The sequence below is a fragment of the Felis catus genome, chromosome B1, assembly GCF_018350175.1.
Source record: "Felis catus isolate Fca126 chromosome B1, F.catus_Fca126_mat1.0, whole genome shotgun sequence".
NCBI classification, from domain to species: Eukaryota; Metazoa; Chordata; class Mammalia; order Carnivora; family Felidae; genus Felis; species Felis catus.
Window position 1 is genome coordinate 66359866 of NC_058371.1, and position 26593 is coordinate 66386458.

The window sequence follows — 26593 nt, forward strand, 5'->3', positions numbered from 1 at the left end:
ATTGTTAAATATAGGCCTGAAATTCATTTGTTATGTTCTGGTATAATCACAACTGACATGTGCTACCCTATATATTCAGAGTGGTCAGTGTTTACCCTTTATAGGTTGTTAAATGTTCTAATTTTTACTCTTACATAATTGATTATCATTAATAGTAGCCCCAATATTTTTTCAAAATTTTTGCAATGTGTTACAGATTTTACTTTTAACCACAGTTCTCTTTTTTACTGCTTTGGAAACAATGTAAGCAATCAACTCAACAAAATTAATGATTTTTTAAAAAGTTGTAGTTTTTTTTCTATTGACTTTCCAGACATCAGAGCCTTGAGGCAACTTTTTAATTGTGTAGAAGCTTATAAAGATTTAATCACTGAAGAAATATTTATGGAGTTTCTATTGGCAGTAAGATCATAAAGGTGTAATGGGGGTTCAGGATAAATGGAAGATTTTGTCCCTGAATTCAAAGAGTGCCTATTCTCAGGCCATAATTCTCAACTATGGTCAAGCATCAAAATTGTACATTTGATTTCATCTATTTAAGATTAGAAAAATGCTGAGAAAATGAAAGATTAAAAGATTAGAAAAGCTGAATCAGGATGGAGGTAAAGAGTATGATTGATGTGTCTATATATATTTATATATAGTGTACCTATTTATATATATATTAAAACATATATATTTTAAAAACTCAAAGGTAATTTTGAGGTTTGGCTAAAATAGTGGAAATCTAGAAAGAGGAAGATGTGTTAACAATTACATAATAACAAGGAGAGCCTGGGTGTCTCAGTCGATTAAGCATCTGACTCTTGATTTCAGCCCAACTCATGATCTCACAGTTCATGCTCTGTGCTGACAATGTGGGTTGTCTCTGCCCCTTCCCCCCCGGCAAATGAATAAAATAAAATTAAGAAAATACTTTCATTGCATAATAACAAGGGTAGTTCAATTCTGCAGTCCGATGGTTGGGATGCTCATCTTAGACCCTGGCTTTCTTTGGTGGTGTCTTAGTCCACTGGGATGACATAACAAAACACTAAAGACTTAGTAGCAAAACCATAAAAATTTATTTCTCACAGTTCTGAAGCTGAGAAATCAAAGTTTAAAGCACTACCATGTTGTCATAGACTTTAAGTCTAAAGTTCTCTTTTGGCCAGCAAAAAAGCAGATGCAGGATTAAAGCGAGAAGATGGCTAATGTCCAGGAAAAAGACAAGAGCCCCGAATAAGGGTCCTTGCCCCATTTTTATTAGGATCAGAAGGCTTACAAGCATGGCGATGGACGTGCACAAAGGGACAATGAATCTGTGAACATTAACTTGTGGATGTGAGGGAAAGGGGGTCTTGAGGATATTCGTGGTTAGGGGTTTGGGTTAATACAAAGCAAAATCCGGGCACCAGGCAGTCTGGAGGAGGGTTGTTTACAGCGCACATGAGGAAGCACCTCTCTTTATCTTAGCCTAGGGGATGAGACAGATAGCAGGAATAACCTCAGGGTTGACAAGGCACCTTTTCTTTTGTTAACCATCTCCGCTGACTGCTTTGCCTGCAGCATAGCCATCTATGGTCTAATTCACCAATTTACCTAACCTGGCCCTATACTCCTGTGAAAACAGCTTTTCTGCTACAGTACTAAATTGGGGGTGCTTCCACTCTGAATATCTAATCTTGTTCGTTTCATATACCTGTGTATTTGGCACCTTTGCACCATTTCTTTTTTAGGCCTTTCCCTCTCCATCTCTATTTTGAGGGTTATGCCCCCCTCTCTGTTTTGGGATGCCTTTGCACCTCCCGATTCCTGGCACCTTTACACCTCCCTATTCTTGGGGTGTCTTTGCACCCCCCTATTCTTGAGTGCCAAACTGATTTACCCAAACTCAGGTGTGAGCGTTTTATGACTTTGTATTTCTTTATGCCTTGTTAACCCATTGGTATAAGCCCGGGGATTCCTAAGCTTATCCCCCACACCATATTAATATTCTGCTGAGAGCCCTCTTCCTGATTCATAGCAAGTGGCTTCTCCCTGTGTCTTGAAGTGGTGGAAAGGGTGAGGGGTCTATGTTGGGTCTCTTTTAAAAGAGCACTAATCCTATTCATGAGGGTTTCACTTTCATGATTTAATCACTCTTAAGGCCCCATCTCTTCACACCATCATATTGGGCATTAGGATTTCAACAGATAAATTGGGAAGGGGACACAAACATTCAGACCATAAGAACTGGTGACCTCAAACTTAGCATCAGCATACTTCAGTTTTCTTGTATATAAAATGGAGTCAATAATAGGGCATTTAAAAAGATTTATTTTTTAAAGGATGAAATTTTATAATTTATATAAATTATTTAGCACAGTGCCCGACATATTTAAGTGCTCAATAAATATTTATTGGGTTTAATTTTAGTGTAGTGAAAAGATCCATGCCTTTCTCAAAGTGATGAAGGAATATTAAAGTCCTGTTTATATAGAAAAGCTGTCTGAAAAGGTGATTATAAAGTTGTATATTGAAAGAAATTGAAGCTGGAAGATTTTGCTTCCATTTAGAAGAAAGAGAAAAAACATAAAGATATATAGACTAGAAGGGGGTCACACATATGCTATTTTAGAAAATACTCTAAGTTAAAGCAATTTCATGTTGCAGAGTAACAGAGATAGCAATAAATTACTTTAAATAAACATTCTCAAAGTTATATTCTCAAATAGTTTTCACATCATTAGGTGAAGGAGTCTTTTTTTTTTTAATTTTTTTTTCAACGTTTATTTATTTTGGGGACAGAGAGAGACAGAGAATGAACAGGGGAGGAGCAGAGAGAGAGGGAGACACAGAATCGGAAACAGGCTCCAGGCTCTGAGCCATCAGCCCAGAGCCTGACGCGGAGCTCGAACTCACGGACCGCGAGATCGTGACCTGGCTGAAGTCGGACGCTTAACCGACTGCACCACCCAGGCGCCCCAAAGGAGTCTTAATTATAGTAGACAAGGAAGAGTCATATTTTCTAGGTAGCTATATAGAACAATACATGGAAAAGTTGTTTATTTCAGATTTTATGGAGGTTTAAAAAAGATTGTTTGAAAATATACTTTAAAATACCTATTGACAGTCTGGGATATAGAAATATAAAAATAATTACAAATATCAAATATTCTTTGGGCTTTTACAATTATTTCCAACTATTCTTGTTCAGTGAAGGGATTCATTTCTGTTCTGATTTGGTCTCCGTGATTTGTTCTGCTTGGGATGAATCTTTCTTCCAGGACCATGCCCCCCTGCCTCCCTGTCACCTTATGCACACTGGGTATATTACTCTTATATATTAGGTTATCAATTGTTACTTTTGGATCATAATCTTTCACAAAATATTTTGTAACTCTAACCATTATCAATTGATTTCTACAGAAGTTTGTCTTTCCCACATTTTATCCTGCCGCATGTCAACTATCTGCCTTAGTGTTAACCAGAATCACAGCTTCTGTCTTTATGTTTGGCATTTCCATTCTCTAGCCAAAGTGCCCTGCACTAAGAGTGAGCAGTGTTTTTAAAGGCAGCCTGCAGTAATGCAAGGAGTTTTATCACACATGTGTATCACACAGCGACTTTCTTGTTGAGGATCAAGTTCCGAATCCTCTCTTATTGTGCGGGTCATGAGCCTTCTCCTGTAGCTTTATGAAAGTTCCGCCTGGCAGCTATAGATATGTGGTATGATTAATCTTATATAATGTAGAGGGGTTTAATTTTATTTGGCAGTTATTAAAGAAATATTATTTTTCAGCTAAATAATATGATTGCCAGAGCATACAGTATATCTTTTTCCTTCTTTCCTGCCACTGTTTCTCTTTATTTTTCCCTTTTCCCTTCTTCTACCCTCTCCTCCTTGTTCACATTCTTATTCTTCTTCCTTCTCTCACTCCCTCTTTCTGTCTCCTCTCTGTCTCTTTCTCTCTTGACTGAGAGTACATTTTCATTATTTTCGGGCCCAGATTCAAAAGGTTCATAGTAATTTTCTTGATTGCAATCAATCTGTATGAGAATCAGTTACAGGGAATCTATTTTTAAAAGAAATGCACATGGTTTGAATATAGGTAACGTCAGAAACATACAAGGTATGTTTTTGGAGCACTGCTGTATGAATATTCGTAAGTCACTGGGTACTATGATATTTTAACAATACAAGGATTTTTAAAAAAAAATCACTAATGAGCCAGGGAGTTTCCCGACCAAATGCTGCTGACACAGTTAATTACGGTTTAGGTAAAATGTAAAGGTGATTGCTTACTTCACAAAAATAAAAATAAAATAAAAATAAAATGTTAAAGGATTAAATGTAATTTTACAAACATTAGGAAATGAAAAAGAAATGTTGGGAAATATTTATTTTAAATCAGAATGAAAAAAAAGCCTTTCTTCTCAAAAAGCTGCTGTAACGGATGAAAAAAAAATCCAAACTACAGTATTCCACACAAAATTACAAGATAAGCAATGCATTAAAAAATTGGGGAATTAACATGAAAAGTAGCAAACTCCAAAGTTAAAAGTTGAAAGAAACAGTAAACAATCCTTAAAGGGTAAATCCTAATCATCACCACGCGTGTAAAAAAGCACTTTAATAATATTTGTAGTAAAAGATGTTGAAAATTTGTCAATTGCATCCTGAGAAGAATGAGTACAACAGCACCCTTCTTGTCATCCTCCTTTTCTGCTGCTGAGAAAAGGAAGAGACACAGTTGTTGACTTATTTAAATACTCTTGTCTTTTGACTTAAGCCTCAGATCTATCAGCTTTCCTTCCTCCTTTTCCATATGTGCTCTCACTATATATCTGGCCCTTTCAAACTTAACGGTATAATTGACTTCCTTTTTTGGGGCATTTTATCTTGAGTTTTTTCTTTGTTCTCTTGTCCTGTCCTTATTTCTAGTTCAATCTATGATTGACAAGGAAGGCAGCATAGTGGAGGGGTTTAAAGCACAGACTTGGAGTAAGCCTACCTGGCTTCAAATGCTAGTTCTACTAATTAGGGACCAAAAGAAACTAAGGGGATTACTTAACATTTTAATATCCCCTACTATAACGTGGCAGGAATTTAACAGATTCTCTTTAGCAGATTCATAGGCTTTTTATATGGACCAAATATATCAATATTTATCAATTACTTAGAGCAGTATCTGACATATAATAACTGTTACATAAATGAGGATTAAAATGTATTTTTTATGTATATTTTGCATAGATAACTTGAGGTTCATTTTCTTTCTTTTAATGCTTACCATGTTTTGTAATTCAGAAGTGTTTATTTTTTACATAAGGATATTGGTCATCCTTTGATTTCTAAACATTTATTTTTTTATTTTTTTATTTTTTAAATTTTTTTTTTTCAACGTTTATTTATTTTTGGGACAGAGAGAGACAGAGCATGAACGGGGCAGGGGCAGAGAGAGAGGGAGACACAGAATCGGAAACAGGCTCCAGGCTCTGAGCCATCAGCCCAGAGCCTGACGCGGGGCTCGAACTCACGGACTGCGAGATCGTGACCTGGCTGAAGTCGGACGCTTAACCGACTGCGCCACCCAGGCGCCCCTAAACATTTATTTTTTATTACTTTTTTAACGTTTATTTATTTTTGAGAGAGACAGAGCATGAGCATCAGAGGGGCAGAGAGAGAGGGAAACACAGAATCCGAAGCAGGCTCCAGGCTCTGGGCTATCAACACAAAAGCCTGACATGGGGCTGGAACCAGAGATCATGACCTGAGCCAAAGATGGACACTTAACCAACTGAGCCAGCCAGGCACCCCACTTTTTTTCATTTCTAAATTTTTATACTAATTAAAGATTTTTTTCTTTTTATGTTTTTATTTTATTTTTGAGAGAGAGAGAGAGACAGAGCATGAGTAGGGAAAGGGCAGAGAGACAGGGAGACACAGAATCCGAAGCAGGTTCCAGGCTCTGAGCTGTTGGCACAAAGCCTGATGCAGGGCTCAAACCCACGGATGGTGAGATCATGACCTGAGCCAAAGTCTGAAACTTAACTGACTGAGTGACCCAGGAGCTCCTAAAGTAAATAAAGATTATATTAGCTAAAATTATATATAGTTTTATTTTAACATATATATTTTATATTTAAGTATTCCATATATAACTTATTTTTAGTAACAGCTTTGAAATATAGTCATACCATAAATTTAACCCCTTTGAAAAATATGGAGTTCAGTGGCTCTTAGTATATTCTCAAAACTGTACTGCCATAGGGCACCTGTAGGGCACAGTGGGTTAAGCCTCTGACTCTTGATTTTGGCTCAGGTCTTGATCTCATGGTGGTAAGATAGAGCGCCAGGGGGGCCTGGGTGGCTCAGTCGGTTAAGCGTCCAACCTTGGCTCAGGTCATGATCTCACAGTCCGTGTGTTCGAGCCCCGCGTTGGGCTCTGTGCTGACAGCTCCGAGCCTGGAGCCTGCTTCACATTCTGTGTCTCCCTCTCTCTCTGCTTCTTCCCTGCTCATGCTCTGTCTCTCTCTGTCTCAAAAATAAATAAACATTAAAAAAAATTTAAAAAAAGATAGAGCACCATGTTGGGCTCCCTGCTACCTGTGGAGCGTGTGGAGCCTGTTAAAGATTATCTCTCTCCCTCTCCCTTTGCCACTCTCCCACTCGCTCTTGCATGTGCTCTCTCTCAAAAATAAATAAATAAGTAAATAAATATTGTGTTGCCATAATCACTATCAAAGATTAGAATATCTTCATCATTCCAAAAAGGAATCCAACCTATTAGCACTCATTTCCTATCACCCCTTCTGCTCAGCTCCTGGTAGCCATTTTCTATCTCTATGGATTTGGCATTCTGGACGTTTCATATGAATACACTCATACAATTTGTAGCTTTTTGTGTTTCATTTTTTTTTGACTTAGTGTAATGTTTTCAAGATTCATTTATTTTATAATATGTATCAGTACTTTATTCCTTTTTATAGCCAAATAATATTCTATTACATATAGACATATCATTTTGTGTTTATCCATTCATGAATTGATAGGTATTTGAATTGTTTTCACTTTTTGGTTAATACAAGTAATGCTACTATGAACATTCATGTACAGTTGTGCACAAATTTTTATTTATTTATTTTTATTCTTTTGGGTATATGCCTACAAATGAAATTGTTAGACATATTATACTCTTTGTTTAACTTTTTGAGGAACTGCCAAAACTGTTATCCCAACTAGGTATTCCGTTTAATATTTCCACCAACAATGTTGGAAGGTTCCAATTTTCTCACATCTTCAATGGTTGTTATTGACTGTCTGATTGATTGATTGATTGATTGATTTATATTTTTTTGCCATCCTAGCAGGTGTGAAGTGGTATTTCATAGTGGTTTTTATTTGTATTTGTAAATAAAAAATATTTTATTTGTATTTGATGACTAATGATGCTGATTATATTTGTATGTGAATATTGCCCATTTGTAATTCTTTTTTGATAGGTATGTCTTCAAATTGTTTACTCATTGTTTTAATTGGAATGTTTGCCCTTTTATTGTTCAATTGTAACAGTTTTTTTTTAAATATATATATTGAGGATACAAACTCCTATGAGGTAAATTATTTGCAAATACTTTCTTCCATTCTGTTGGAGATCTTTTCACTTTCTTGATAGTATCCTTTGGGAAGCACATGTTGTTAATTTTGATGAAGTATAATGTATCCAATCTCCTTGAGTTTGCTATATTTAATCCCTGAAACCTTTGCTCAGTGTAGTGGTGAGCTAATGATTGAACAGATATTTAATTAAATGTATTGAATCAATAAGTCTTCCAGACTAGGCCAAGGGGCTATATTTCTGCTTTTTGCTATAAACTGAATGCTCCCATAGGCAGTTACAAGTCTGCCTTAGCCTTCACTTTCTGTCCTTACGGGACCTCAATATCAATCAGAGATGAGAGATTAGGGATTCTTTCCCTAATTCTAAAATGTAAAGAAAATACATCTCTTTTGGGCATGCACACAGTCTTACACATTTTTATGGACTTCTAAATTCCCAGAAATATGTAGATTTGTTCATATCCTTCTCTTGACATCCCATTCCCACTTTCCCTTTAAGTTTTTGTTTGTTTCTTTTACTTTGTATTATTTTGTTTGGTACACCTGTTGTTATCCCCATTAATATCTCCTTCACAAGAAGCTGTAATGTTAAACAATTGCTGTTGTTTCTTTTCAATACAGACCTTTGGGATAGGACTCAAAGCCTTGCTCAAACAAACAAAGTCAGAAAAATGGAAGTTCCCAAAAGGCTGCTAGATAGGTCAAATGGTGACAATTCTCTGGGGATGGGACCTTGGAAGAGCTCCTAGCCTGCTCTTCCCCCTCCGGTGCCTGCTAGGATGGTTTTCACAGATAGCAGAATTACAAAGTTGGTGGTTCAAGGCATCCATGAAGCTGTGGAGAGAGGGATGCCACAAATTTCTTTGTTCTTACTGAGATTCAACTACTTTTTTGGAGTAAATGCTCTATAGTTTGGTGCAAGCCCTTTTTATCTATTTCCAAATAGATAAACTTTCTGAAAAAGTTGATTTTGACGATTGCTGCAGAGTATTCATTGCCTTTGTGGAAGAAAAGATTTTCTGGTCTTTACTCTGCTGTTCCAGAGGTGCTTCTTAGATTTGATTTTGACAAACACTGTGAGATTTTGTTTTTTCTTTCTTCTTTCCAAAATGGTCATACATTTGCCCCCACAGTTTTGAAATGGTATGGTTATTTTGCTCTACTCTATTGATTGTTTCTGGGCTTTAAAAAATTGTACTCTATCAATATAGCTATAAATTTTATCTCTGAGACCATACTGCTTTCATCATCTCTTTTCTGGGTAAATATATAACTAAAGGATATAAAAATTAATGGACAATTATAAGTGTAAAGAATATAATTAAGAGCTATTTTTTTTGCTACAAATAAAAACAAGTCATTTTACCTATTTATTAATTAAAAATGGACAGCCTCAGGGGTTGTGTTCCAAGACCCCCAGTGGCTGCTTGAAACTTTGTATAGTATCAAACCCTATATACACTATGTTTTTTCGTATACATACATACCTATGATAAAGTTTAATTTATAAATTAGGCATAGTAAGAGTTAACAACAGTAACTAATAATAGAAAAATTATAACAATATACCATAATAAAAGTTATGTGAATATGGTCTCTCTAAAAATATCTTAGTGTACCATACTCATACTTCTTGTAATGTAAGATGATAAAATGCTCATGCTATAAGATGAAGCAAGTGAATGATGTAGACACTGTGATTTAGTGTGAGGCTACTACTGACCTCCTGATGTTACATAAGGAGGATCATCTGCTTGCAGACTCTGGTTGACCATGGGTAACTGAAACTGGGGAAAACAGGACCATGGATAAGGGGAGACTGCTGTAAGCTAAATTAGAAAAAAAAATATGTGGAAATTGACTTTATATCTAAACTCATATAATTCAAATAAGTACTAAAAATCTGTATGTATGAGTGAAATTACACTTTTTAAACAAACCATATCTTGAGAAATGATAATTATAGGTCTTCCATCCCTATAAAGACTAACAGTGATATTTTGATAATTTAAAAGCAATACTTTAGTCAATTTACTTTGCTCCTGAGTACACGTTTATATTTTTAAGTGAATTGTTCAAATACATTTTAAATATGAACAGCTCATTTTGTTTCATTTTATTTTATTTCTATAGGACTTTGGAGATGATGGGTCCTTGTATATTACTAAGGTTACCACAACTCACATGGGCAATTACACCTGCTATGCAGATGGTTATGAACAAGTCTTTCAGACTCACATCTTCCAAGTAAATGGTAAGAAATATGGTGTTGCTATTATTGTTTTATGTTTCACTATATATTCAAAGAATATCACAGTTGATTAGGAAGGTAAATCTTCAATTTTCTTTGAGTTTTGGCAAAGTATAAGCTTTGTTTTGTTTTCTTTTGGGAATTATTGTTAATGTAAAACCTTTTAATTGAAAGCAAAACAAAACAAACAAAAAAGTGCAGGACACCTGGGTGGCTCAGTCAGTTAAGCATCCAACTCTTGACTTCGGTTCAGGTCATGATCTCATAGTTCGTCAGTTCAAGCACTTCATTGGGCTCTATGCTGATGGTGTGGAGCCTGATTGGGATTCTTTCTCTCCCTCTCTCTGTGTTTCTCCCCAACTTGTGCTCTCTTTCTTTCTCAATATAAATTTTTAAAAATGGGGTGGTTGAGTGAGTAAATGTTATAAATTTGTACCACTTTTCTCATTCTGAAATATTATAGAGTAACTCATTTTAATTGGAAAATTAAAGCATAAGAAATTTAAATTACTTTTTAAGCTCTAAATATCAACAGGTAGGCAACCATATACCTTTTAGAAACAAAATATTAAGCATGTTAAAATTTTAATCAGATTATCTGGTTGATCTTATTAATGATATAAAAAACTGCTATTTATGTTCAGCAAATGTTATACTTTTAAATTTTTTTTTTCAACGTTTATTTATTTTTGGGACAGAGAGAGACAGAGCATGAACAGGGGAGGGGCAGAGAGAGAGGGAGACACAGAATTGGAAACAGGCTCCAGGCTCTGAGCCATCAGCCCAGAGCCCGATGCGGGGCTCGAACTCACGGACCGCGAGATCGTGACCTGGCTGAAGTCGGACGCTTAACCGACTGCGCCACCCAGGCGCCCCATACTTTTAATAATTAACTAAATGACTTTGGACATTTGCCATGTAAGCTGATATTATTCTTATAATCAGAGCCTTTTTTTTTAATTTAATTCAAGTTTTAGCTATTTAGTTCAATTGATGATACAGGATGGTATGTATGACACATTAATTCATACCAATTTACTTCCATACTGATATACATGTTAATATACTTTATGATTTACTAAAAGGAGACAGAAACTAAGTGGGCTTTTCAGCTAGTGTGATTGGTTTGAATTAAGAGGGGAGTGGCAGATATGAGCTTGGTGAGGTAGTCTGGGGTCAGATCATGTGGAACCCTGTGGACTTAATTAAATATGTGGATTCCCATTCTGAGTATTTAGTGTGTGAAGTGGCATATTCTGATTTATTCTAAAATGACTGGAAGCACTGAGATCTGTTTAAAAAAAACTATTTTAACAGTCTAGGGAAGGGGCGCCTGGGTGGCGCAGTCGGTTAAGCGTCCGACTTCAGCCAGGTCACGATCTCGCCGTCCGTGAGTTCGAGCCCCGCGTCGGGCTCTGGGCTGATGGCTCAGAGCCTGGAGCCTGTTTCCGATTCTGTGTCTCCCTCTCTCTCTGCCCCTCCCCCGTTCATGCTCTGTCTCTCTCTGTCCCAAAAATATATAAACGTTGAAAAAAAAAATAAAAAAAAAATAGTCTAGGGAAGAGATAATTGTGGCTTAAAATATAGTGTTAATGATGAAAAGGTAAAGTGTGGTTAAATTTGAAATATATTTTGAAAGTAGATCTGGTGATATTATTGAGGAATGGCATGTAAATATAAAAGAGAGTTAAAAAAAAACAAGAAATTTGAAACATTTACATATATCCTTGTGACATAAACTGAATATAGAAGAAACACATTTGGAGACTGAGTGAAATAATATATATATTTTTGGACAATACAATTTCTAAATGGAAATCAAGTCTTTAGTATGCAAGTTTGGAGATCAGAGGAGGGTGTCAGCCCAAGTTGTATATTTATATAATATCAATGTGCATAAACTGTTTTAAAAGCCATAAATTTGAGCTTGATGGGGTCACTTTAAGAATGAGTATAAATACTCCTATTGAGGATTAAGCCTTGTAGCTGAGGTTAACAAGTGGAGAAAAGAAGACTTAGAATGAGCACCTTGTGATTGTAAGTGTGTCCTGAGAAATCAATTTTAAAATATTGGCAAAAACTTTGAAAAGATTGGAGAGTTTATGGTTTATTGTGGGCACTCAACAGAAGCAGATCTGGGCCTTGCTTTCTAATGTAAACCCAGTTGTAACTAACGTGGGTCAAGGGTTGAAAACCAACCTTCAAGGAAGCCAGTGAAGAGGGCAGACAAGGTACAAGGGAGGTTATGCATGTTATTCCAGTGGTCCAGGTGTTTGGAGTTGGTCTTTGGATACAATCTACCTGAGGATATACAATCTTGAGAGGACAGAACAAGTCTGCCTAGGGGATGTTCTCTATCTAATTGCTGCATTCCTGGGGAAAAGGCTATTGTTGCAAATCTGGTACTTTCCTCCCTCTTTGTTGTGATTATTTACAAACTAATGGCCTATTTGACAAGACAAATGCTCTGAGCTGTTATCTTTGTTTTGTTGGAGACTCTCCAGTTTTGTTTTGGCTAACAATTAGTTCTCTTTTCTATACTCACTCTCTCAGTCTAAGGACCAACTGGTCAGGTTTCTAGTATCTAAAGTAGTGCATGGTTCATGTTCTAGCTGTATCAGAATCACATGAAAAAATTATCAAAATTGTAGAACGCTGGACTCTACCAGCACTTTATGGAAGTTGATTTGAAATCTGCATTTTGTCAAGCTTCCTAGTAATTGTAATGCATGGTCGGGCATGAGAATCATTCCAAATGACTGTTCTTTAGGAGTTTCTGCTCCTTATTGATGTTTGAAGCAGACTTCTCAGACAACTTTACTCATTTGCCATGCTCCAGCTGGGAAGCCTAGGAACAAGACTTTGAGCCAAACTGCAGGCTTTCATGTTGCAAGATATGCCCTGAGCAGTACTGGAGAAATGCAGTTTCCCTACTTCATCCCCTCCTGTGAATGAACTGCTTACTCTCTGATCTCAGGTTTTTCTGAAGATGGAATAACGGAATAAAGGAACAATGAGGTCTCAGCAATAGAGCCATGACCATCAGTCTCAATATTATGAATTAATTTAGAGGAATTCAATATTAGCAGTGACTGCCGCTGAGATCTAATGCTGTCCCTCTTCTAGAAACACAGATCCCTGAACCTGGGAGTAAAACCCATCTCTTTCTATTACCTCCTACTACATTTAATCTGTTTCAGAATCTTTCATATAAATGTTTTTATGAAGGCATGGGGTTTGGAAAAAGGGAAAATGATATTATTATTGCTGAACACTAGTTGAAAGTGAACAGAGAGAACTCTGCAGTAGCTGGAGAGTGATGTGGAGTTAAAGGGGGGAGGGAACTTATAAAAATTGCAGATATGGTAATCTTTTCTGCTGATGTGAATAATATGGTAAAAGATGAAAAGCAGATCATTTAAGAGAAAAAAGGGAAAATTGCCGTAGTCAAGGTTTTAAAAAGTTGATGTGATTAGTACAGAAATGGAAGGATTGGTCTTTGGAAGATGAATAGTTAATCTGTTGAAACTGAGCAAGACAGACTGTTTGGGAACAGATGCTCAGGGAGAGAGCATGAGGAAATAATCCTCTTTGCATTGCTTGGATTTTTTCAGTGCAGTCGGGAATACCAACTATTGAAAGCAAGGAGTTTGTGAGAGTTTCAGTTTGAGGAGAGGAAGAGATAGAAAACAATTATCTTGCAGGGCAGGAGGGTGATAGAAATGGCAGGCGGCAGTTGGAATGTTGGCAGATCTTTGAGTGTTCTCGAGGTGATATATATTAGTATGTTTTCCTTCAGTTGTGGTCGGCTGTGAGTTTGCAATCCTGGAAAGAAGGGAATTGGGTTTAACCTGCATTTTATTTTGTCAGGTGAGTAACTGGGAGAGAAACAGGCATGAGGAAACTAAACAAGTTTACAAGAGAATGATTATAATGATGGACCAGAGAATAAGTGGTAAGGTAAGGAAAGTGGTAGATGAGGAAAGCAGTGAAAGCATGAAAAATGTGAAATGAAATGAAACCCTGACTGGTGTTTCCAAGTTGATCAAATACTACCAGGAGGAGGTACTAGAGAGAATGAAATGTAATACCATCACTTAAAGCATTTGTTTTTAATTTTTTTTAATGTTTATTTCTGAGAAAGACAGAGAGACAGAGTGTGAGTGGGGGAGGGGCTGAGATAGAGAAGGAGACACAGAATCCAAAGCAGGTGCCAGGCTCTGGGCTGTCAGCACAGAGCCCAATGCGAAGCTTGAACTCCACAACTGAGAGATCATGACCTGAGCCATGGTCAGAAGCTTAACGGGCTGAGCCACCCATGGGCCCCCTTTTCTTTTCTTTTTTTTTTTTTAATGTTTATTTATTATGAAAGAGAGAGGGAGAGACTGGGAAGGGTCAGTCTCTAGGGAGAGAGAGAAAATCCCAAGCAGGCTCTGCAATGTTAGTGCAGAGCCCGACATAGGATTTGATCCCCTGAACCATGACCTGAGCCGAAGTCAAGAGTCAGATGATTAACCAACTGAGCCACCTAGGTGCCCCACTCAAAGCATTCTCTTAAGACATATGGCAATTTCTCCTTATTAGAAACACTTTTAATTAGGTCAATTTTATATAAAGGAACGTGTGAATCACTAAGGTTTGATAGGTGTTTAGGGAGCTAGCTGTTCTAAATCTAACTTGCCAGTTCCAGGCTTAGCTGAAAAGGAGAAACAAAGGGAAGAATAACATTAATTCATCAAAACCAACGAGAGTAGATCAAAACCTTGTTCTACCGCATTTTTATCAATGAGGGAAGATAATAAGTGCATTTCAAGGATCATCTTTAATTTTTAAACCTACTTGAAGAAGCCAAGAAGCTAAGTAGAAAATGTATTAGATGTAAATCAGTAAGAGATTACCTTCAGGCATGATATCAGAGAACCAAAATGACAGGGGCTTAAAGAAGATACCAGTGTGTTTTTTTAATGCATAAAAAATGTTCAGATGAGGTGCTTCAAAATGGCTACTCCACAATGTCATCATCATTATCCTATTCTTCCCCCATTGTGGTTAGAAATGGTTTCCATTCTCAGTGTCATCCCATGTTTTCCGAATGGCAGTGGAAATTCCAATCATCATGTTCATAGTACAAGGAAAAAGGAAGAAAGAAGGAAAATAACACCTGAGAGAACATCTGAGAGAGCACTTTTTTTTTTTTAATGTTAGCCATTTTATTTTCAGTTTTTTAATGTTTGTTTATTTTGGGAGACAGAGAGACAGAGTGGGGGCAGGGGCGAGCAGAGAGAGAGGGAGACACAGAATCCGAAGCAGGCTCCAGGCTCTGAGCTGTCAGCACAGAGCCAGATGCGGGGCTCGAACCTACAAAGCGTGGGATCGTGACCTGGGCCGAAGTCACACGCTCAACCGACTGAGCCACCCAGGTGCCCCAAGAGAGAGCACTTTTGAAATAACACCAATGGAAGCATAAGCAATAACTTACACTGACCCTCTCTAAATGCAGAGATTAAAGTATATTTCTTTGACCTTCTTGTTTTACATCCACAACAATTAACAGTTCAATTATTTACAAGAAGAATAAATATTGGGTAGGTAAATAGCCATCTTTGTTATAAAAAAATATATGGTCTGTCAAAACATTTTGCAAAACAGTAATAGGACAGTGATACTTTATAAAATTATTTAGAAATAGTAAGATTCTCTCCCTATAAAACAACAACCCTACAAGTGATTTGCTAAACAAGTGATTTCTCCTCTTTTTGGTGGTTTGCTTTCCTTTGATTTTATGGTGTTTTATATTTGGAATAATAACTTTAAACATATATTTTGAATATAAATAAGTCCAGTAAACTTGAGATCACTCAGAATATTGTTATAGACCAATACCAAAAGAATAGTTGGAAATGAGCTGTGACACTGGAAAAATACAATGAAAATGCAAGAAAATGCAAATTAGATTAGCCAAATGGCACATTTATAGATCAAATAAATCTCTAAACTGGTTTAACTCGTTTTCTATTCTTCATCCACTTTTCAGAAAAGGTTAAAAAGGCCTTTAGAAAATTAAGTTTTCATAGAAAATTTAACATATTTGTCTGAACAATCTTTCAATTAGTAATAAAAATAAAATATATCATTGATTACCATAAAAAGCTCTGAAAGTACCACAAGTTATTGGAATTTGTGAAAGAGTGTTTTTGAAGTGCAAAGTCTATTTAAATATCCCAGGGTGCAAGCCAAATAAGTCTATCAATAGCCCTGTTTCTTTTCAAACAATGCAAAATTAGATTATTGAAATATGAGAGTGCTTCTGTGTCCTTGTCAGAAGAAACATTATGTATAAATCAAAGGAGCTTGACTCTGCCAGTGGAATTCATTTCATGCTTTTCTTTTTCTTTTTACATAAAGCGAATCGTCTTTAGATCTTCAGCTTATGATACAGAATGTTTGAAATTTTAAAAGTCATTCAGTGTTTACACTACCCTCTGGGCAAAAAGCTTGTCCATATTCACAGTAGACCCATATGTATGCTGTTATTTCTCTTGTTCTTATTATTTAAAACCTCACACATAATATCAATTGGATTTTTTTTTTTCCTACTCATGTCAGAAATGTCTGCACAATATTGCTGGTTTTATAAGATGTCTATATAGAACACCCCATTTTTCTCCTTCAAAGTTTGGAAAACTCTAAAAGAAAGACACTAGAGCCAGATGTATATATGGAAGCATCACCTTCTTTACTGACAAAGCTATTTAGAGAAAGTGGCTTAGGTCTGGGCAACAGTGGCCTGCTTCTTCTTACATCATAGATTTGAACTTCCTCCTCCAGTCACAGACAGCCTTCCCTGCCAAACTTTCTGTATTGCCAAAGTGCAGATGGGAATAAAACCTTCCCGCAAGCAGTAAGATCCAGAAAGCAGGTGGTAAGAGGCCTACTTCCCCCTTCTCACTCCTCCTTCTTCTATGACTTACGGAAGAGAGAAAGAAGAGTCTTGAAGGTTACTCTGGCTCAGTGATTCTCTGTGGTTCTTGGGCGAACACCTTCAGCAATGGGTTTTAAATGCAGATTCTTAGGGTGCACCCACGAGTACTAAATCAGAAGTTCTGTGCATGAGGGAGAGTGACCTGTGTTTTAACAAACCTTCCTGATGATTCAGATGATGTAGCTGGAGAATTACTGCTCTAGAAATGCTATTCCCTAGAGAAATGGGAAGTGGGAATATGTGTTCCTTCCTCATATACTCCAGCTTTCTTCCCTTAATTTTGACTTGAAACTAAGTTCACAGTGTTCTTGGGAAATGGCTGTCTCTTAGGGGGTGGGATCAGCCATGCATCAGATCAGTCATCCCTCTCATTAGGCCTGGCAGCAGATGGTACTGATGTCTTGCCCACCCAGGTCATCTCAGCTGTGGTGGATGTCCCCTGATGCCTTGATATTACAGGAGCCAGTCCCAAACCACTCTTCCTAAGAATTATATTTGATACAGGAGGCTTTATCAGCTGTACTCAAGGCAGCCTAGATGTGCCAGGGATTTAATCTCTCCCAGGACAATCTTTAACCAGTGAGGGACATAAGTCAAAAGGTAAGAATCACAGCTTCCCACTCACTCAGGGGGAAGATTCTGAGATGCAGTCTACATGATTCGTATTTATTTATTCATTCATTCATTTATTTATTTTTGTTTGCTTGCTTTTTGTTTTTTGTTTTTTGCTATTTTTCTTTCCTCCATCTTATTTTCCTGGTCTCTAACTTGTGTTTCCTGGGATCACATCCCCAAATAGGAAACACGAACCTAAATTCTGTTCTCAGAGGTGCTTTTTTGGGGATTCTCATGTTGGGGAATATTCTTACTTTAAGGTAATTGTTATTGGTAATAATTGCTGCCCTTTGGTAGCTCACCCTTGATAGCTACTGGTAGGCACCATATGTTTGCTTCCAGAAGTCTTTGAAATATGATAAAACATTACACTAGTTCATTAACTCCAGAGTCTGAAAATTCTCTGTCTCTATCATTTACCCATGCTAAATTATGTCCAGTTATACTATTCAATAGACCTCTTCAGAGCTTCTGCAACTAGATTAAATCATGGCATCAATATACTACAATTATGCAATAGCAAGAGCATATAGATGCTCAAACTTTAATATATATAATCTAATTATTAAATTCCCAGAGATACATAAAACTTTAAAGATTAAAGTTTCAAAGAAATTAGTTTAAAGTAATTAATGTCCAAAATTGAAGACTTCTGCCCTGGAACATAAAGTCTAAAGAAAGTCCAAATGTTTTAACTACAAGTAAAGTTCCAGGAGTCAAGTTCTTCCCTTATTTCTTATTTTGTTCCTTCTTGATGAGAGAGGTCTTTGAAAAGTTTATGGCTTTGATATAATGTCTACATCTTTATCTGATGAGAATCTAATTCCCATCAGATTTAAATGTACTATCTTGCTATTTGTTTACAAATGGTCACATCTGTTCTTTATTTCCTTGTATTTTGCCTTCTGTTGGATTGCATAACTTTTAGAATTTTATTTTATCTTCAGTATTGGCTTATTGGCTATACCTCTTAGTTTAATTTTTTAAGTGCAGCTGTAAGCTATATTTATAATATGCAACTTTAACTTATCACCATGTATCTGTAAATAATATTTTATTACTTCACATTTGAAAGAAGAACCTTAAAACAGAAATCTTTGACCTCTCCCTTTCCATCCTTTGTGATAATATTGTCAAATAGTTAATTCTATGTATGTTACAAACTCTACAACATATTGTTTTATTTCTGCTTTTAATAAGTAAATATCCTTCAAAAAGATTATTTTTTAAAAACAAGAGACAAAACTTTTACTTTAAGTTTCTGATCCTCCTCACTGTTTCACATAAATGCAAATTTCTCAATTTTCCGTTAGCCTAATGAACATCCATTGGGGTACCTGGATGGCTCAGCCGGTTAAGCTTTCCACTCTTCATCTCAGCCCAGGTCGTGATCTCAGGGTCATGAGTTCAAGTCCCGTGTTGGGCTCCACACTGGGTGTGGAGCCTACTTAAAAATAAATACATTACAAAAAATCCTTTAACAATTTTCTCAGCCTTTGTTTGTCTTAGCCTTTGTTTTTTCTCTTCACTTAAGAATATTTCTACTGGATATTGAAATTTGAATAGGCAGTTTTTGTTTTCTGTTTTTCTTTCAACATTTTACAGAAGTTGTTGTATTATCTTCTGGATTGTATAGTTTGTAAAGGAAAGTCAGTTATATTTCCAGTCTTTCCTCCCTGCCTCCCACAACCTGGCTGCTTTTTAAATTTTCAATTTTTCACTGGGTTTCAGCAATTTAATTATTAACATGTTTTGGTTTTGTTTTCTTTACTTGTATTTATCCTGTAGGGATTATTCAACTTCTTGGACTTTGGAATATATATTTTTCAACAAGTTTGGAAAAAAAATTGGCGATTTTTTTAAGTAGATTTCTGCTTTCTCTCTCCATTAGGAATTCAATTACAGATATGGATGACTGCTTGACATTTTACCATAGTCCACTAAAATCTGTTTTATGTGTTTTCCTCTTCATGCTTTGCTCTCGCTATACTTCAGTTTAGATAGTTTCTGTTGCTCTGACTTCAAAATCAAAATTCTGTTTTTCTGCATGTATAATCTTCCACTAAGCCCAACCAAACTATTTTTAAAAATGTATTTCAGATAATGTATTTTTCCATTTTAGAAGTTTCATTTGTTTTTTTCATAATCTCCATTTTCTCATTAATTATGTTCATGTTTCCCCTTAAATATCTGAACCTATCCGTACCAGATATTTTAAAAATCTGTATACTAACTTCATGACCTCTGAAATGTTATGTCTGTCTTTATTCATCAATATTTTTCTTGCATATGAATCACACTTCCTTCTTCTTCTTACATCTGTCTTTGTTGTTGTTGTTGTTTTGTTTTGTTTTATTTTGTTTTTTGATGATGGGAATTGGTGAGAGAGATTTGCAGGGTTCTTGAGAAGTGCTGCTTTGGCATTAACTTACCTGCACACCTGTTAGATCTTTTTTGACACTTTTTTTTTAATTCTATTTGAGTATATCTAGAGTAACCTTCACACTAGGGTTTATTTCACTATCCTTCCAAGATATAGTGTTTCTGGGGTCTCTAGGAGGTGTTTAATGGGGTTCCTTTAATTTGTTTTTTTTTTCTTCTATTAGGTCTCTCCATTTAGAGTCTGATTAATATAACTCAAATGACACCTATCCTTTAGTAAACTCTTGGAGACTTTATATTTATAGCTCCCTGGTTGTAGTTCTTTTTATAGTCACTGAACTTTGCCTTACTTTGTGGAGTTTCATCCCCAACAGACACCTATTCAGATTCCTGTAGATCTCTATCTCTACATATTTCTCTCAATTTTGGAAATCTGCCCTACAAATTCCAGGTCTCAAGCTTTCTTGAATTCCAGTCTCTTTTATTATAACAAGACCCTTCAATTCCTCTTCCTAGAATCAGTTTAAATGTCTCTAGGCAGAAAGTTGAGGCAATTATAAACCCACCTCATTTGTTTTCTTTTTTCTCTTCTTTCAGGGATCATGATCTTCTGTTGGTGGTTTCCCAGCATTTGATAGCAGTTGTTTCTTATTTTTTTTAATGTTTATTTATTTTGGGAGAGAGAGACAGAGACAGAGAGAGAGACAGAGAGAGAGAGAGCACACACAAGTGGGGGAGGGGCAGGGAGAGAGGTAGAGAGAGAGAATCCCAAGCAGGCTCTGCACCATCATCACAGTTCTTGATGTGGAGCCTGAACTCACAAACTTCAAGATTGTGACCTGAGTCGAAATCAAGAGATGGATGCTTAGCCAACTGAGCCACCCAAGCACCACTCATATTTGTTCTATTTATCTATGGCAGAGGACTTATCTGTTATACATTTTCTATCATGACCTTAAATCTCAGAGGAACTTTTTTTTTTCCTCTATTTTTTTCTTTTAAATTCCAGTTAGTTAACATACATTGTAATATTAGCTTTAGGTGTAAAATTTAGAGATTCATCACTTACATGCAACTCCCAGTTCTCGTCACAAGTGCCCTCCTTAGTCTCCATTACTTATTTAACATATCCCCCACCCACCTCCCCTCTGGTAACCATCAGTTTTTTCTCTATAGTTAAGACTTTTGTTTCTTGGTTTGCCTCTGTTTTGTTTTCCTCCTATGTTCATTTGTCTTATTTCTTAAATTCCACATATGAGTGAAATAATATGGTATTTGTCTTTCTCTGACTGACTTGTTTGCTTAGCATAATACTTTCTAGCTCTATCTACATTGTTGCAAATGGAAAGATTTCATTTTTTTTATGGCTGAGTAATATTCCATTGTATATATAAACCACATCTTTATCCATTCATCAGTCAATAGACATTTGGGCTCTTTCTATAATTTGGCTATTGTTGATAGTGCTGCTAAAAACATTGGGGTGCATGTATCCCTTTGAATCAGTATTTTTGTGTCCTTTGGGTAAATACCTAGTAGTGCTATTGCTGGGTTGTAGGGTAGTTCCTTTTTTAACTTTTTACGGAAGCGCCATACTATTTTCCAGAGTGGCTGCACCAGTTTGCCTTCCCACTAACAGTGATAGAAGGTTCATAGGAACCATTTTTTTAAAAAAGACTGAGAAGTTTTATTAATTAAAGGCAAGTTTTCTTATGACCCTTGTGTATAAACTTTCTGAAAGTTAGTAGACATGGCTAAAGTTGACAGCATCAACACTATATGAAATACAGTTGGAAATTTCAGGTATTACTTGTTTGTTCTCAGTGTCCAGTACTTAATTCTACCAAGAGGATGGCAGGTACTCAGTATATGAAGGGAGGAGGATGAATAACAATAAAATAAATGAATAACAATAAAAGAAAAAAAAGGTTTGTTTTGGCTGTGGCAAGGTATGAATCTTTCTATATTAGTTTTTCAAGGCTCAATATTCAAGGCTAAATATATGATTGATCATAACCACCCCAAAATATGTTAATTTTGTGACTAGGTGTGAAGAAGAGACTATTAGCTACCACCTAATTTTCTTTAGTTTTCTTTAGTGACAGAGGCCCAATTTTAGCCCTTCATGGCTAACCATCTAAAACTACATTTCTCAGATCTCTTTGAAACTAAGTATTATCCTGTGACAGAGTTTTGGCCAATGGAGTGTGATACTATCTAATGTATTTAATATCTGGATTTTACCATAAAAAAGGAGGTTATGTGCTTTCCCTTCTCTTTTTTTCTGTTTTTGCTTATTGGAATATGGATCTGACAGTGGTAGCTGAGGAATGATGTTCAATTTAGAGAAAGGAAGTCATGTTTAAAAGTTGCCAGAAGAAAATAATAGAAGGTCCCTGGGTGTGGAAGGCTTAATGATGTCTTCACAGAAGATATTCATATCCTAATCCCTGGCATTTATGAATGGTACCTTATATGGCGTATAAGGAGACTTACATATGTGATGAAGTTAAGGATCTTGAGTTGGCAATATTATCCAGGTGTGTTGTAAATATAAGGATTCCCACACAAAAAAAGGCAAAACTGTCAAAGAAGGAAACGGGAGATGTGATAACAGAAGGAAGAGATTGGAATGATTTGATAAAGGGGTCTTAGACCAAGGAATGCAGGTGGTCTCAAGAAGCCAGAAATTGCAAGGAAACAGACTGCCCCCTAAGACTCCAGAATGATCCAACCCTGCCGACATCTTGACTTTAGGTCACTAAAATAGGTTTTGGATTTTTGGCCTCTGGAAATGTTACTTTAAGCCAGTAAACCTGTGGTAATTTTTGTCAGCGACACTGGGTTCTGTAACAAGATCAAGTTACCAGACCATCCATTGGCCATCTACAAGGACTTATATTTAGCTTAAACCACTGTATTTGAGTCTCTATTATATATACTATCAAGCCACTCATATTGACTACATATCAGAATTTGTATCTTATTGAAGCCATGACTGTATTTTTGCTCTGTTACATCAGTTTAACCAACATCATATCTTTATCAGGTTTATTTTTCATTTCTACCACAGTCCAACCGCAGATTTGTAGAGGGGCTCTGTTTGATGCATTCAGTAATCCAGGATCCTTCTATGTCTAGCACACTGGAGTATTATGTAAGGCTATGCTACTGCATGTCCTTGTTACAGTCTGTGAACTATTTGAATCAGTATTTTTGTGTCCTTTGGGTTAATACCTAGTAGTGCTATTGCTGGGTTGTCATCTGTCACCTGTCATCTGTCATCTGTTACCTATCCATAAAATAAAGTATAGAAATTAATTAGTAGTAAGTTCAAAAAAATTTATAGTAATTGCATATTTCTACATCATCTATGGAAAGGATTCTATTATCTGATAACTGTAGAGATTGAAGAAAACAAACCTCCAATCACAGATGGTTTGAGAATCACTTCTGTAAAGCCTGTGAGTCCTCCACTAGATCCTCTGTGTGTTTTTTTAGTGGTTAACAGAAGAGGCAACACATGAAGGATTGTGTGGGAGGTTTATAGGGTAGCACTTGTAGCAGATAGCACTTTTGCCCACTTGCTGGGATTCACAATTATACATTCTTTTGTAAGGGAGTTTGAGAATGATAAGCTGGTTCTGGGCTCAGAAAGAAAGGGGAATACTTTTAGTGTGCACCTAGCCTGATTTTGCCACAAGAGCATAATGCTCATAAGCTTTCTGGGAGAAAGATCAAATGGTATAGAAAACATTTAAGATAATCATATTGTCTTCTAGGAACAGGCATTTTGGGACCCAGTGTCACAATGGAATTCTTTGCATTTTTAAAAATTATTTTAATGTTTATTTTTGAGAGAGAGAGAGAGAGAGTGAACAGATGAGGGACAGAGAGAGGGGGACACAGAATCCGAAGCAGGCTCTATGCTCTGAGCTGTCAGCACAGAGCCCAATGTGGGGCTCGAATTCACAAACCAGGAGATTATGACCTGAGCTGAAGTCAGGCACTTAATTTAGTAAGCCACAGGAGCCCCAAGGAATTCTTTGTATTTGTGAAACCAAGTCCATAAGGCCTGGTCTCAGCTGGCATATATCCTTTAGCTGATTCTGAAACTAAACTTGAGATTAATGTTTCTGAGAGCTGTGCCTTCAGAGGACTACTGCAGACCTAAACTTCAGCAGGAGCTCTATGACTTGTCATTTCCTCAGTTTAGAAGGATTGTAGACCTGTGCTATATGTATTTCTGCTACACTTTCCCCTGCTTCTACTGCTCTCTTTCTCTTAGTTCTTCCATTATTTATTTCAGGAAGGTTCACCGACTTCATTATCTTCTTAATTTGGACTATTTCTTTTTTTTTTCCTTTGGCAGGGTGGTATGCTAGAAATAAGTGTCTTCCTTCTTTTTTATTGCTCTCTTCTCTCTGGCCCAAACGTTTTTGTTCTCATGTATTTCTCTATATGTTGTCCTGTGGGATCTGTCTCAGTGAGAGATTTGAAAATATTGCATCTGAACCTGCCAAAAACATTCACAGTTCAAACAAATATTATCCACCTTCTCCTTATTGATTTGAGTAATCCCACTCAGAGGTTATTTTTCCATTAGAACAATATCAAACCTCTGCCCAGACATGATCCATCATTATCATGCCTAGATTCCTTTAGCATGTTTCATCTTGGATCTTTCTTCTCTCAGAGTCTTAATTCCATAGATTTCCTGGTTATGTGTCCTTGGTTGCAGAGGATAGCTCCTTGACCACCTGTAATGACTGTCACTTTGAAATGCATCCAGGGATGCCGTGAGACTTTTATGCTGCTCTTCTGTCTTCTAACATTTTTTCCACAATTTTTGTAAACATTTGGTAGAGATCTGTGAAATATTATTCTCATTTTTGAGTATTTCCCACTTAATATGATTATTCCTATTTTTGTGTATCCTTAACTTCACATTTATGAAGTCAGACCATGTCCCTACTCTGCTTAAAATCCTTGGGGCACCTAGAATAAACCCAGTCGGTTAACCATCTGACTCTTGATTTCTTTGGCTCAGGTCATGATCTCACGGTTCATGGGTTCAAATCCACACTGTTAGCGTGGAGTTGCTTAGAATTCTGTGTCTACCTCTCTCTCTGCCCCTCCCCTATGTTCTCTGTTTCTCTCTCTCTCTCTCTCTCTCTCTCTCTCTCTCTCTCTCTCAAAAATAAATAAACACTTTACAAAATCCTATAGTGACCCCTTTTAATCACTCAGATTAAAAGTCAGTCTTTCAAATGCTCTTCAAAATGCTAAATGTTCAGAATTTGTGGTGTCTTCTTATCCTGCTGTTCTTTCCCTTGCAAACTCCATTCCAGGTATTTAATGTGCTTTTTTTCTTTAAATATAGCAAGTGTTTGCAGTTGGCTATTCCCTCTGCCTGAAGATACTTTCTATATCCTCACCAGGCCCAGTTCCAACCTCCTTCAACTCTTTGGTTAAATGTGCATTTTTTAAATGAAGTCTATGCAGACCACACAATTTGAAACCATAACTAGTCCCCACCTTCTCACACTTGCAGTCACTGACAACTTTATGGATAGTAGTATTAACTTCTAATAACTTCATGCATCCTAACATAGTATTGCACTAAGTTTTTTCCCTGGCATTTTAACATCCTCGAAATAGGGATATGTTCTACAATCTAGGGTTATAGGGAGCAATGTGTCTATTAAACTGGAAGCTTTCTTTTTCTTTGTTATTGGTATATAAATAATGGCATCTTAGATTTAATTAAGTAAGGTGGATTACTTATTTAGTATGTTTATAGTTTTTTTTTTTAATGATTATTTTGAGAGATGGAACATGCAAGCTGGGTGAGAGGGCAGACAGAGAGGGAGAGAAAGAATTCCAAGCATGTTCTGCACTGTTAATGTGGAGCCCAACGTAGGGCTGGAATGCATGAAACGTGAGATCCTAACCTGGGTGGAAATCAAGAGTCCGATGCTTAACCGAGTAAGCCACCCAGGCACCCCTGTTTATAATTTAATTTTGGTCTTCCCTCACTGGAGGAGATTCTCTTTCTCTCTCTTTCTCTCTCTGCCTTTTGGTACTTAAAACAGTACCATTTGCTGGATAAATACATATGACTAGATAAATAAATATTTGTCATTAGTTTCTGGTTCAGGATCCCTTTGAGGAATCTAGTAGTCTGCTCTCTGAGATGTTCCCATTCTCCTCAGCTGTCATATTGTGAGGGACTACCTTAAATAGACAACTAAAACATTTCCTCATTTTTTACTGATATCCTTTTTAAGAGCCGCCTCTTCATGACATGTGCATGTATGTGTGTGTCTGTGTGTGTACAGGGTGGGTGGATGTGTTTGCACTGGACTTCAAGACCTAATTTTCCTTTTGATATCAGGCTGTTCTGTCTTCTAAAATGTCCTCCTAAGTAAATCTCTCTTTTCCAGTATAGTCAATCTTTCTTCCTTTCTTTTGTTTTCATTTTCTACTATTCATGACCTGGTAGAGAATTAAAGTATATTTTTCAATTATTTCATTTCCTCCTTGACAACCTGAGCAAATGTAATTCTTAGAGACAGTGGAGGTATGGAGGTTCAAAGGTCGTGTTAGGTTTTTAGTTAGCAGTGTTTTCGTTGAGTTGTTCCTCTAACCAGCCCTTGAGATTTACTTCTCTAGAATGAAGACTTTTTTTTATTTTGCATTTGTCTGCTAATAAAATATATGATATTTGTTTGGGTTAAGACACATTATAGATCTCTGCAATCTAAAGCCATGATCA

At 36.5% G+C, this 26593-nt stretch overlaps 1 protein-coding gene across 4 annotated transcripts in view; it reads left to right on the forward strand.

Moving 5' to 3' along the window:
* Window positions 1-26593, forward strand: part of FSTL5 (follistatin like 5) — a 786930-nt gene that overhangs the window by 589673 nt on the left and 170664 nt on the right. For all 4 annotated transcript variants that reach the window (XM_045055718.1, XM_045055716.1, XM_045055717.1 and 1 more), the window contains exon 8: window positions 9719-9839. In XM_045055718.1, coding sequence (XP_044911653.1) covers window positions 9719-9839 — 121 coding nt within the window. The remainder of the gene's footprint in view (window positions 1-9718; window positions 9840-26593) is intronic.